The sequence below is a fragment of the Carica papaya genome, chromosome 1 (genome assembly GCF_054855325.1).
Source record: "Carica papaya isolate Zhongbai chromosome 1, ASM5485532v1, whole genome shotgun sequence".
Classification (NCBI taxonomy): Eukaryota; Viridiplantae; Streptophyta; class Magnoliopsida; order Brassicales; family Caricaceae; genus Carica; species Carica papaya.
In genome coordinates, this window is record NC_142309.1 from 20120801 (window position 1) to 20134884 (window position 14084).

At 34.7% G+C, this 14084-nt stretch overlaps 1 protein-coding gene across 1 annotated transcript; it reads right to left on the reverse strand.

The window, feature by feature from the left end:
* Positions 1–215: 215 nt before the first annotated feature.
* On the reverse strand, positions 216–2466 carry ACS11 (1-aminocyclopropane-1-carboxylate synthase 11). The gene is made up of 4 exons (XM_022036801.2): positions 2160–2466; positions 1820–1951; positions 1571–1731; positions 216–1483 (listed from the first exon to the last, which is right to left on the reverse strand). The coding sequence occupies exons 1-4, from the start codon at positions 2298–2300 to the stop codon at positions 499–501; spliced, it is 1419 nt and encodes a 472-aa protein (XP_021892493.1). The 5' UTR covers positions 2301–2466; the 3' UTR covers positions 216–498.
* Between the last annotated feature and the right edge of the window lie 11618 nt (positions 2467–14084).

Consider the following 14084-nt stretch of genomic DNA (forward strand, 5'->3'; position numbering starts at 1 on the left):
TATGAGTGCTGGGACAATAATATGATTGTCCAGATTAATTACTACTTATTCGAATAATTAAGTAATTAGGTAAATTAAAAACTCCGAACTAAATTGAAGAAGGCCCAATCCAGAACTTCTTAAAGCCTTTTTTATTTAATTAAATAACATCATTGTCTGCAAAGAACAGTACAGAAAAAAAAAATTAATTAATAATATTTTAAGGCTAATTAATCCACATAATCTCTCATTATCCGTATAATAAAACAAAAAATACAGATTAATATAATTTAACTTTTTTTCTCTATATATAAATTAGAGAAAACAAAAGCTTGCTTCAGGACAAAAGCAAAAAATGGAACCATCCTTGACGATGGAACCATTAAAAAACTCATACAAGAAACGACGTCGTCAACGAATAGTTAATTAATTAATGCGCTTTATTCGTACGTGTATTTTTAATAATTAATTAATTAATTAACTTCCCCCTTAAACTGACTTCTTCTCAAAAAAAAAACCTTAACGTTCTGCTTGACCATCACACGACGACAACTTATTAACCCATTTGGTAATAAGTGATCTCCTCCTCGAATTCCAGTAAATCTGCTGTGTCGAGCATCTTCCAGAGGTTGCTTTAGACCCAACAATGGCGGACTCTGCAAAAGCTTTGTAAATCCGCTGCATGGCTACGTGAAGAGTTTCTTGGGACATGTTAGCGAAGCAGACTCTGAACCAACCTGGTTCCGTACAATGGCAAGACGAACCAGGCGAGATATTCAGTCTGACTTCACATACAATCTTCCGCCATAGCTCGAGCTCGGCTTCGAAAGTGTTGGAATGAAGGAGATGTCTCATGTCTACCCAGCAAAATAGTCCTGCATTGCTGTCCAAACACTCGATTCCCGCTCTTTTCAGCCCGGAAACAAGCATCTCCCTTCTCTTCTTCAACCTTCTCTGATTTTCTTCTATATATTTTCCGGCGAACTTCTCGTCTGCGAGCATGTTTGCCAGTAAGTACTGAGTTTGTGAAGAAACGAGTCCGAAGCTTGACATCTTCGTGGCAGCGGAAACCACTGTTCCATCGTTGGAGTAAATCATGCCGACTCGGAATCCCGGCAAGCCTAAGTCTTTTGACAGGCTGTAAACGACGTGAATCCTGTTCCATGCATCAGTTTCTTGAAGGTTCTTATCCATGGCGGCTTCCACAATACTTGTGAACTCGGGCGAGCCAAACACAGTTCCTGAGTAGATCTCGTCACTTATTATATGAACCTTTTTGTCAATGGCGAAAGTGAGTAGGAGATTGAGTTCATCGCGGGTCACGGTGGTGCCTAGTGGGTTTGAGGGGTTGGTGATGAGTACTCCTTTGACCTTGAGGTTCATCTTCTGAGCTCGGTTATACGCTTCGTCTAATGCAGACATGGTTATTCTAAAGCCATTATAGCTCGAGCAATGAATTGGTACAATTTCAACTCCGGTTCTCCATTTAAGGTCTCTGTCAAATCTGAAAATTTTTTAAAAAAGTTTAATCAATACACTTAATTAATTAATTATTAATTAATTAGTAACTACTTAGTAATTGAGTAATTACCCTGGGTAATATGGAGCAGGAAGAAGAAAAGCGTCGCCAGGATCAGCGAGGCAAAACATAAGAGTCTCATTAGCTGAAGTTGAACCAGCAGTGAGAACCAGCTTGTTTGGATCGAATGTTACTTTATTTCCCCTTATTTTTGACATGAAATCAACAAGCACCTGCATAGTATTATATCACTAATTACTTTATTACAAGTTTAATTAGAATAAAAGTAGGCTTAATTAATTAAATTATTAAATTACTTACATTCTTAAAAGCAGGCAAGCCATGGTAATCTTGAAAGAGAGCTAATTCTCTGAACACTGATTCTCCTCTATTCTGCAAGCCCAGCACGTCAGGGTTGGTCGATAGCCATGATTCCAGGAGGTCAAAGCAAAGCTGCAAATACATATAGAATATATATACATACTTTGTTAATTATACAGCCCAAATTAATTAACTGAGAAAGAAATTTGAATAGAAAGTTGGTAATGATCTTAAACAAAAATCATAGCCCATTTCTTGTATGTTCCTCGCGTGTTTCTCCATGCATTACATATAAAACATATACGTAAGTATGTATGTATATGGAAGGTGGAGTACTAACCTGATTCTCAGCAAGACCCATCTGGATAATCCCAGTAGGATTTTGAGTAGGGTGATAAGGGTTCTTCTCGTACTCTTGCCATCCCAAGAAGTAGGATGAGTCCTGTCCATGGGAGTCGAAGGTTACCTTCTTGGACAACATTTTCAACTAGCTGATGGAAAGGATGATCACCTTGAAGTGCAGTTAGTCTGTTTGCGTATATATGTATATATAAAAATGTGATTATGATAACGATCAGTACTGAGAGAGAAAAAGAGAGAGAGGGAGAGAGAGAGAGAGAGAGAGAGAGAGAGGAAGAGGTTTTGTGTTGGAGAGATTTTGGATATGGAGGGAAGCAAGATGGAGGTATATATATATATAGAGTGCGTGGAAAGAGAAAAGAGTAACAGAGACATTTCTCCGACAAGATGAGTTACTTACGAATTGACGGTGCGCATTCTTTTGACAAGCAGAGACTACTCTAATATTCATTTTTATAAATTAATTTCAATTTTTTTTAATCATTCTCTTTTCTGTTCATACTTTAATTTCCTTTGCGTTTTCCTGTTGTGTGTGTGTGTGTGTGTACGTGAGCTTCTTCTCATATAATTTGGAATATATTATTGTAAATATTAATGAGGTTTTCTTTTTCTACAGTGAAAAACAACATTAACGAAATAATTTAAAAACACTACTAACCACTAAATAAAACAGATCAAATAATACCACATCAATTTAAATGAAGATGGATAAGTGTTCGAAAATTTGGGTTAATTTCTATATAATCTGCAAAATAATGAGTCTAATAAAACTGATAAATGTTGGAGAATTTAGGTTAATTTTATGTAACTCACAAGATTATAAGTGTACGTAAATTACTTTTTATATGAATTTGAGAGATTTAAATGTCAGAATCCCAGATTGAAGAGGAACCTAAGCCCCAATAAGTTGGATGGGGGGGGGGGAGGTCATTTTAGTTTTACTTGTGTCTGTCATTTTCTCACTTGTATAGTTAAACTGAGGCCTACATGTACTGCCAAATACATACATATTATACATTACAATAGTATTACCTCAATTACTACATACTAAGTCCTAGTTTTCTATATTTCTTCACAAAAATTTGTGTACGTGCTTATGAATTACTTTAACTATTAAGTAATAATCAATAACTAATATAGACTCTGTATTAGTCAGCTAAATTATAAATATTGCATGAGTGTATAGATATATATATATATATATGTGCGTTTAAAAAATTGACGAAAACACATGACCGACATGCTAATGTCATCAAAGTTTGAGGATTATAATCTAATTAATTAGTAATAATTAACCTTAATTATAATAAACAAAGCTATCCATTTATAGTAGCAGAAATGTGATTATCGTGAAAGCTGGGTGACAGCATGCACTCCTATTCTCTCAGAAATGGGGGTAACAAGCTTTACATCACTATATATCCCGTGACATAATACTTGTAAAGATACTTTCTAATATAAAATTAACTAAATCAATTAATCTAATTATAGCCATAGCTACTATTTTACACAACTTAGTAATTAATCCGTTTAATTAATTAACAATTTTCTCTCATTATTTAAGTTTATTTATTTTTATATATATTCCCTACATAAGTCTTTTAATAATATACAAGTCAAATAAAAAATAATATTCTAGATAATAAATAAGGTAGTAGTTTTTATCTTTTTATCTAATAAATTAAAAAAAAAAAAAAAAAAAAAAAAACTTTAGGATAATATGTCTCGTAAATTTTGAAATAAAATTTTAATCTTATTTTTTTCTTCGTACTTATTCGAGTTCTCCGTATACATAATAAACAAAGATAAATTAGTATTATTTAAATAAATTTTAATTTGTAATTTTCAATTATATTATTTGTAGTTTTCATAGAGCATCTGGACTGCGATATTCATGCTACATTAATTTGGACTTGCTCTATCTATTTAATTGTAAAATTAAAAAATGCAACAAAATTTTTTAATTTTGTATATTCAGTTAGGTAGGATATTATATTATGAATTATAATTTTTTTTTCAGCACATATACTAAGATGGAAGTTACAAAATCTGATACGAATTAAAAATTGATGATGAATTTACGTCGTTGCTGTATATTTATTAAACTACTGTGTGATTTTTGGAAGATGTACCGTCAGGAGGATTAATTAAGAAGAGGAGAAGAAAAGGTTTGTTGGCAACTGATGAAGTGACTTAATACCAAAGTGGATCTTTCAAAAGATTACCAATTGCTGCTATAAAGATAACACAATTATTATATACAATTTTTGGAGTTTGGACTTCGCCTTATGTTGACTTTTTCAAATATACCTTTTTAAGGCAACTTTTTAATTTTCCCACAACGTATAAACTTTTTGCGTACATATAAACAGACACACATACATGTACATAAACATTATAAACATACTAATTAATTATTCCATTGAGGTTTCTATAGCTACTTACTCAAAGTCTCTATCCAATTTTAATTCATAAGTGTCACTCACTTATATTTAAATATAACATAATATATTTAAATGACGTATAAATAAATTTCTTTAAATTTTTTTATCAAACTAAAACTAATATATTTAAATAAATAACTAGTAAATTTGGAAAAAAAAAAAAAAGAATGAATGAATAAACTGAATTACGACATAATTTTTTTTTTTTCTTAAAAAAAAAAAAAGAGAGAGAGAAAAGCAGTGAGGGATTGTTAGTTGGTGTGGTTTATCGTAGAAATGACAAGTGAGTAGCACCCTCATTGTCGTTTTGTACGCCGCCTTCCCGCGTTTTATCAAGTGAGGAACAGCTCATACACAGTCGCCCTCCCCGGAAAGTGGTTGTTGTTAAGAGTAGTACAAATTTTTTATACATATAAGAATCACAAGAGACGCACGTAAGTCCCATTAAATTCATGTTAGTTGGAGAATCAAATATTCATATAATATATATATATATGGTGATATCTGACCTCTGGAGCTTTAATCCAAAATAAATATTAATTTAATTATAATTAATTAATAGTAGTGCATAAAAATATAATATATATAGTACAGACCCACATTAATTAATTATTTCAGTAGCGGTATATATGTAGGGTGTCACCATGAGGTACGTGAAAATGAACCAAACGCGGTTTTGTGGTGAGCAAGATCCAAAACTGTACTCTCAATTGAAAAGGATCTCTTCGATTAGGATTTGCCTCGAACTCACATCTTATCCGTACGTCTTAATCATGTTTAGAATTAGTTTCCTCACCAGTCAACTTTATTACTTCATTTTTATAATCTACTTAATTACTTCTGTTAATATTTGGCTTCCACTGTAACTACCATTTTATATTTTATATTTCTTAACACTACACTGGCTGTAAATAAGTTTATAGCATATATTTTATATATTTCTATGTCAAGACACAAATTTTGAATGATTTGAATAAGAGATGCTTACTTATGTTATATTTAGTATATAATTACAAACTTATATTATGAATAATTATTAATTATTATATTAAGTATTAAATTCAAATAAAAAACTGAAATTAATTTAAATTAAATTAAAAAATAATTACTTTTTTATTTATTTATTCGTTTAAAACTATTCTTTAGGAAAGAAATGTTCCGTTTGTTCCTAAATAGCTCCTACTATGAGCCCCTTATACCAAGCCAAAAGTGAGAGAAACTCCATCCCTTTTATGCCCCCGTACCCTCATGTGCGTCGACATGGGATGAAGAGGGATAAAAAAATGATCCTATTAACTTATTTCTATCTAAGATAATAAGAACATGGGCGCAATGTCAGCCCAAAATATCTAACAAGCATTAGCTCTTTTTAAAAAAGAGGTAATCTAACCACACCTTTCCGTAAGATTACCTTGTTACAACTTTACTCCAGTCATTAGTCATGTCTTTGGCGTCCCCCTCCTTGCAGAGTGTCCAAAGAATGCTCCTATCTACCAATTAAAACAATAACTATCAAAAACCAAATAATTTTTTATTATTTTAGTCTACTAACTTTTTTTCATAAAAAATATGAAAAAGAAAAATAAGATATCTTTTTTTTTTATTTTAGTCATTCTTTCATATATTTTAAGAAACTAAATTTGTGTTATAAGTAATGAGCTAGTAGAATATTTACTTTTTTTCGTAATAAAAAACGACGAACTAAAATACCTATGATATTTCTACAATGAGTGTTTTTTTGAAGGATTAAGTTATTACTTAGCAAATTAAAACAGAAATTTTTAAGGGATGAGATGAATTTAAACACAATTTTTATTATAATTATAGCAGGTAGAATTCTATTAGTATAATTACGAGCCTTTTGATATATTTTGATTTTATATATTATATAACTGTAGTAAGATAAATAATACTAACATGGTCTGTATATTTTGTAACATTTGAATAGTAGTATGAGGCTAATGATAGGTCACGATCAGAGTGGAGAATGTGAGTGAAGGAAATTGGATTGATTCTGCTTGCAGTGAGAAACAAACTGATGGGGCTTTGTTTGTTGGAAATTCAATCTATTTTTTTATTCATCTCAACGTTCTTAAATACAAAAAGAATTAACAAAATTTCCTACTTTTACGATAACATGATGGAATCAAATCTAAAAAAAATCAGATAATACAAAACAACTTACAACGACTAGAAATCCTAACTTAAAAATAGATTCATGACTAGAAATCCTAAGAGCAAATTCTTCTCTGTTGACTGCTTCTGTTTTGACTTTTTCTTCCGCTTGCTTCTAGTCCCACATAATCCATAAATTTTGGGTTATTACGTAGCACTCTTGCTGACCTTCGGAGCTTATCATCACTCCCCCCTTTTTTACGAACCTTGTCCTCAAGGTTCAACGAGTTGAATTGTTGCAGCAACTCTTATGTGGATTCCCAAGTAGCATCTTCAGCTGGTAATCCTTTCCATTAAACTAGGCTTTCTTCCACTAACTTGGCTCCTTTTTTTACCCAATGTGTATCCAAGATCTCTTATGGTTGGAGAATGATGTTGCCCTCGTTTGTTATGGCTGGTAACTCTTTTGTGGGGAAGGTTGAATCACTTAGTTTTTACTTAAGCAGTGATATGTGGAATACCGGGTGGATGCAGGACTTTTTGGTAGCTTGAGGTTGTAGGCCACAACACTGATGTGTTGGTTAATTTAGTATAGTCCATAGAATCGACAAGCCAGTTTTTGCATTGCCCTCTTAAAAACAGACTGTTGGCAGTACGAAAGAAGTCTTAGAAAGACCCAATCTCCTTCTTGAAACTCAATATGTTGTCGTTTCTTATCACCTGTTTGTTGCATGTGATTGTTTGCGGCATGGAGATTAGCCTTGAGTTGTTGCAAGAGGTCATTTCTTTCTGTCAATTGGTGGTCAACTTCATGAACCAGTGTCATACCATTCTAGTAGAATGGAATGATAGGTGGAGCTTGCCCATAGAGGGCCTGGAAAGGTGTTATCCCAATAGAGGAGTGGTAGGTGATATTGTATCAAATTCTGGCCATAAGAGAAGAGGATGTCATTTTCGGGGTCGTTGATGAGTTAGGCACCTGAGATACTGTTCTACACACCGATTGACCACTTTAGATTGGCCGTCTGTTTCTGGATGGTAGACGGAACTCATTTTTAATTGCGTCCCCAACTTATTGAAGAACTCATTCTAAAACTTACTGATAAAAATAAGGTCTTTGTCACTGACTATTGTCCTTGACATGCCATGCAATTTTACCACACCTTCTATGAATTTCTCGACTACTATCTTGGCAGTATCATGATGGGATAAGGCTAAGAAGTGAGCAATTTTACTTAGACGATCAACTACCACCAGCATAGTATCGTTATCATTAGAGCTTGGTAGGCCTTCTATAAAATTCATAATGATATCGCCCCATACTTAGCAGGGAATAGGTAGCAGCTATAGGAGGCCAACTGATGAGAGAGTCTCAATTTTAGCTTTTTGACAAATTTCACATGCTACCACATAATGTTGGACTACGTGCTTCATTGTGGGTGAGTAAAATTATTATGCCAGCCGTTTGTAAATTCGCAAAACTCCGGAATGTCCCCTCAACTGAGAGTCGTGGTATGCGTGGAGCAGTTGGGGAATAATCTTGAACCTTGGTGGAATTATGACCCGATGTTTGTAATGAAGTAGTCCATTTTTCCATTGATAGGGCCCCCCTGGTTTATCATGAGCCATGGTACTTATTCGTTGCATATACGAGTATTATGTTGTTTCTTTTCTGATATCTTTCAAGAGATGGTACTCATAAATAAACAAGGCATCTAAAAAAGGTTCATCACCCCATCTGTAAAGTGCATGTGCGGCCTTATTTTCTTTCTCTTACTTGTAGACAATATCATAATCATATCTGAAGAGTTTAGATATCCATTTTTATGGTTCCGGCGTTGCGATGCATTGGCTTAAGAGGTGTTTAAGACATCAGTGATCCGTTTGAATCAAGAACTTGTGGCCCAACAGGTATAGTCTCAAAGTTTGAATTGCCACTACGATTGCTACCATTTCTTTTGCGTATATTGACCATGCTTGCTTAGAAACCCCTAGTGCCCTGCTCATGTATGCTATTGGTTGCCCTTGTTGAGTGAGGATAACCCCAATACCATTTCCTGATGCATCTGTCTCTATGGTAAATGGCTCACTGAAATTGGGTAAGGTTAGGGTGGGTGATGTCATCATTACTTGCTTTAATCCTTCGAAGGTAGTTTCGGCTTTGTTGTCCTGTTGGAACTTTCATTTTTGCAAGAGTTGCGTGCGAAGTTGGGCCAATACACCATAATTCCGAAAAACTTTTTTGTAGTAGCCGGTTAACCCGAGAAAACCTCTCAATTCAGTAATAGACTATGGTCGATGCCACTTCAGCATAGCTTGTACTTTTCCCTAATCAATCTTGACCCCTAATGGGGTAATGATATGTAGTAACTGAGGAAAAAAAAGACACTTTTGTGTATGTATATATGGGTATATAGTGATAGCCATACAGGAAAACGACGTCGTTTGGAGAAGAGGAGGAGGAAACGACATCGTTTTGAGAGGAGGGAGTGGACGGTTGGGATGAGTTAAGATGGACGGGCAGCATGAAAGGCAGGTGAGGTATAAATAGGAGAAGGGAAAGGAAAAAAAAGAAAAAAAAAAAAGAGAAAAGAGAAAAAATAAAGAGGGAAGAAAAGGAAAAAGAGAAAACAAAGAAGAGAGAGAGCGGAGGGGAAGATAAGGTTTGAGAGAGAGAGAGGAGCCGGAGCGGGGAAGAACGAGAAGAGAGAGAGAGAAGAAGAAAGAGGACGGTGACGGTGCGAGCAGCGGGAGGAAGAAAGATGTAAATGGGAGGTACGATAATCTTAAGTTTCATGTGTGGTGGTGTGGATTTGAGATTCCAATTTTAGTTGAGAAATTTGGTTTTATTTAGGATATAGAGTAGAAGACCATGATTCAGGAAACAGACGGGTGTGGATGGTAGGTGGAACTGTGGAAGATTGAAGGATGTTCATGGAGGAGGCCGCGAGAGGAGAGAGTGAGATCCGTGTGGGAAAAGAGACCTTGAGTGAGTATGAGTAGTGGTATACAGAGGAGGCTGCGGAAGGAGAGAGAAGGAGTGCGGTGTGTGAGTGAGATTAGTGAGAGAGAGTGAGATCCGTATGGGAAATGAGACCTTGAGTGAGTATGAGTGGCGGTATATAGAAGAGGCCGCAGAAAGAGAGAGAAGGATTGCGGTGTGTGAGTGAAATTAGTGAGAGAGAGGAGATTTGTGTGAGTACACATATAGGAGGCCGCGGAAAGAGAGAGAAGGAGAAATGCGTTGTGTGAGTGAGGTCTGTGAGAGAGAGGAGTGTGATTGTGAGTAGGAATACTTAGAGTAGGCTACAGGAAGAGGGAGAATGAGGAGTTCTGTGAGAGAATGCAATTGGTGTAAGAGAAGAAATGTTGTGTGGTTGTAAGTAGAGGTAGGAAGGAGCGTGTGTATGCTGGAAAATTAGAGAGTAGGAAAGGGAGGTCTGTAGAGTGGGGGTGTGAGGTGTGGTCTAGCTGCGTGGTGTGAATTACATATAGGTTGATGTAGCTGCTGTAAATTTAGTGATTGGCAAGGGGACATTGTTGTTGTGTGTTTGTTAAATATTAGTGTATATCCTATAGGAGGACGCTGATATTGGTTGTCATTACTAGAGGGAGTAAGTTGATCGCCGATAGTGGTGATAGTCGGAGACCCCGACGGATAGGGGATTGGGTCGCCAATATTGATGACGGAAGATAACGGTAACTCTGTGTGTGTGTGGCCTATTAAGGGGTCGAGAGGTGGATTATGGTCACCGATATTGGTGACGGGTGAGAATATTTGTACACTTGGGGTGACGCTAGGAGACGGTCACACTTGATATGCATGATATTTAAGATACCAGAGTAAGTTTTAGTCCTAAGTGGTCCCATAGTGATAATAAGGTAGGATTTAGGCTAGGTGATGAAGTACATATAGAAATACTAGGTTTCATATTGTTGCATATCATATTTGTAACTTAATTTTTACTGTACTGAGTTATATGAACTCACTCTTTATTATTCACAGATGATGTAGGAATGGAGTCGGGATCGAAGTTGCTAGTTCCCGAGCCTAATGTAGAGAGTAACAGAATAAGGATCTTTATTGGCAGAATTGAATGTGTAAAAGTTGGTAGTAGTGTAGATAGTGTGTCTGTTAATAGTGTATACAGTTGTGTTTCATGCGATATTACATGTATGATTGCAGGTCTATCTTGACTTTGAATAATAGATCGTGATAGTGTTATGTGTGACTAATTTGAAAGGAAATTTTTGTATTTGATCATGAATTTGTTTTAAACTACGCCATTAGAAATAAAAAAACGGGGCGTTACATGATGTGTCCCAAATACTCCAATTTCTATTGGTCAAATACACATTTCTTCCTTTTGACAAAGAACCATGGTTTTTCAATATCTCAAAAGTTTGTCGTAAATGTTCCACGTGATAATTCCAACTAGGGCTGTAAACCAAGATGTCATCGAAGGATACCAATGCAAACTTTCTCAAATATGGTTTGAATATAGAGTTCATCGTTGCTTGGAATGTGGATGGCGCATTGCATAGACCAAAGGGCATGACGAGATATTCGTAATGCCCATTGTGAGTCCTAAATGCTGTCTTCTGAGTATCTAGAGGGTGCATTCTGATTTGATGGTATCTAGATGTTAGGTCGAGTTCGGTGAAGAAAGTGGCGTCATATAACTCATCAATCATATCTTCAATTGTGAGAATAAGGAAACAATCCTTAATGATGATCGAGTTCAATGCCGTATAGTCAGTACAAAACCTCTATGTTTTATCCTTCTTCTTAACCAAGAAGACTAGTGATGAAAAGGGGTTGATACTCAGTTTGATGATACCTAATCTCAATATGTCTTGGACTTGTCTCTCAATTTATACCTTTTAAAAGTGAGTATATCTGTATGGTCTAACATTGATGGATTTTGTTCCTTCCTTTAAAATGATTATGTGATCAATCTCCCTAGCTGGTGGGAGAGAATTAGACTCTCTGAAAATGCTTTCAAATGCATCAAGAACTTTTTAGAACCAATTGCTTTCTTAAGAGACTTGGGCCTAAACATGCTGATTCCATCCGATATCTCGAGCTTAAGCCCGCCTATAATGGTCTAAACTAGGCTCTGCTGGGTCCATCCTTACACCTTGTTCCCAAGCCTTTCAAACTTCCGCTAGTAGTCTTTCAATGGGCATGTTTGTTTGATGCATGACAAGGCCTCATCGAAGTCTTCTCTTTTAGTTGGCCCAAAACGAGCCAAGAGCTCCTCAACAAACCTCGTCCAGGAAATCACCCTCCCTTATTCTTTGTATGCCCTGTACAGCCAAAGCCACCATTGAATGGCTTCACCGTCGAGGTGGAAGGCCACAAATGACACCTTGTGTTCTTCTTCTATTCTCTAAAATTCAAAGAGCTACTCGACTCGATTGAGCCAAGTGGTCGAATCATCGCCCGAATAGGTCAGTCTCCGAATGGTGTCTTCCAGATCCTGGAGCTTGTCAGTCGTGCCCAGCTCCATGCGACTCAGATGGTCCTGTATGTTGTCGAGACTGTGCTCCAAATTTTCTTTTCGTTCTTTGTTGGTGGTCATGGTGGCGAGGCTCTAATACCAATGATAGGTCCTGATCAGAGTGGAGAATGTGAGTGAAGGAAATTAGATTGTTTCCGGTTACAGTGAGAAACAAACTGATAGGGTTTTGTTTGTTGGAAATTCAATTAGCTCTTTTATTTATCTCAACATTCTTAAATACAAAAGGAATGAATAGACTTTCCTACTTTTACGATAACATGATGGAATCAAATCAAATAATTCAAAACAACTTACAACGACTAGAAATCCTAATTGAAGAACATATTCATGATTGGAAATCCTAAGAGCAAATTCTTCTCTGTTGACTGCTTCTGTTTTGGCTCTTTCTTCCACCTGCTTCTGATCCCACTTAATCCATAAATTTTGGGTTCTTACGTGGCACTCTTACTGACCTTCACGTCGTCAAAATATAGTTTTTGGAATGGAATTTGTGGCGACAACTCATAGGGTTTATCATTTTTCTAATTTATTCTCTAATAGAATGTGAGAGGTTACTTTTTGATTTACTAGAAGCAGAAGAAAAATTAATAGCAAGTTATCAAATTGAATATTCATGTATCAAAATTTGTTTATTTTACGTTGCTTCCTATTTAAATAAATTAGTTTCTAAAAAATTACAATAAGTTAACTAATTAATTTGATTTACCATATTTGAAAATGAAATATGAACCGATTGGAAAATCAATCTTTAAGTTTCTTAACCAATTCAACGAACTCAGGTTTACTAACTGTTTTGGTCTAAATCGATTTAATCAATTAAATTTGAATTGGTAAATCAGTTTTTACTTTCTTTTAATTTGATGCATAAATATTATAATAAATTTACATACAATTTTAAGTTTAATTACTATATATTTGTATTTTTTATATATCAATTACTGAATAATAAAAATATAATTTATTTGATTACCAAAATTATAATTTATTTGATATTAAAAAAATTATTTTCGTTTAATTTCCAACTAGCCTTTTCGATTTATTGTCTACATTCCAACTTTTATTACTATATTAAAACTCTATCAAATTTTGACACGGGCTACTGCATTCCTAAACAAGTAAAGATTCATTAATCACACTGACAACATGAAATTACCACACCATTTCTTAAGCATAATAACTCATAACCACATTTGACAATTGGTTACTTATCAAGTAATAAGACTTTGACTAATTCCGATCTAAGAATCTAAGTTGTTCACACTTAATCATAGCTCTGAGGATGGAAATTAATGGTTCTTAAAGTTGAAATTATCTAAATGTATACCCACATGGGCATTTCTAATTCTAACCATGTAGCATATACGGGTTATCCAATTGGAAGGTAGACACCAAATTTTTGGTTGAAATATGGTTGGTCCAATAATTAAATTTAATCATTTTTCTTTTAAAGGCAATGACAAATGGATCCTTCCTTTTCTTTGATTGTGTGCGTGAATATATTCAATATTTTCACTTGCATATGAATATTTATATTACTAAAAACAACTTCTCAAGTATGTATGACACTTGACATTTGGTTTGAGTAATGAATCTTTTTATTTCTTTTTAAATATTTGAATATAATGGGATATTTCTTTATCTCTATCTATGAGATTAAATTTTGAGTACCATAAGATATATTATTCATGTAATAAATATCTAATAAAAAAAATAAGAATTTGGGTGGCTAAAACTTTGAAAAAACTGGCCCCAAAAAAAAAAAAAAGGGCATGGTAGGATAAGAAGAGAATTTCATGGTTGAAGGAATTGTTTTTGTTGCAT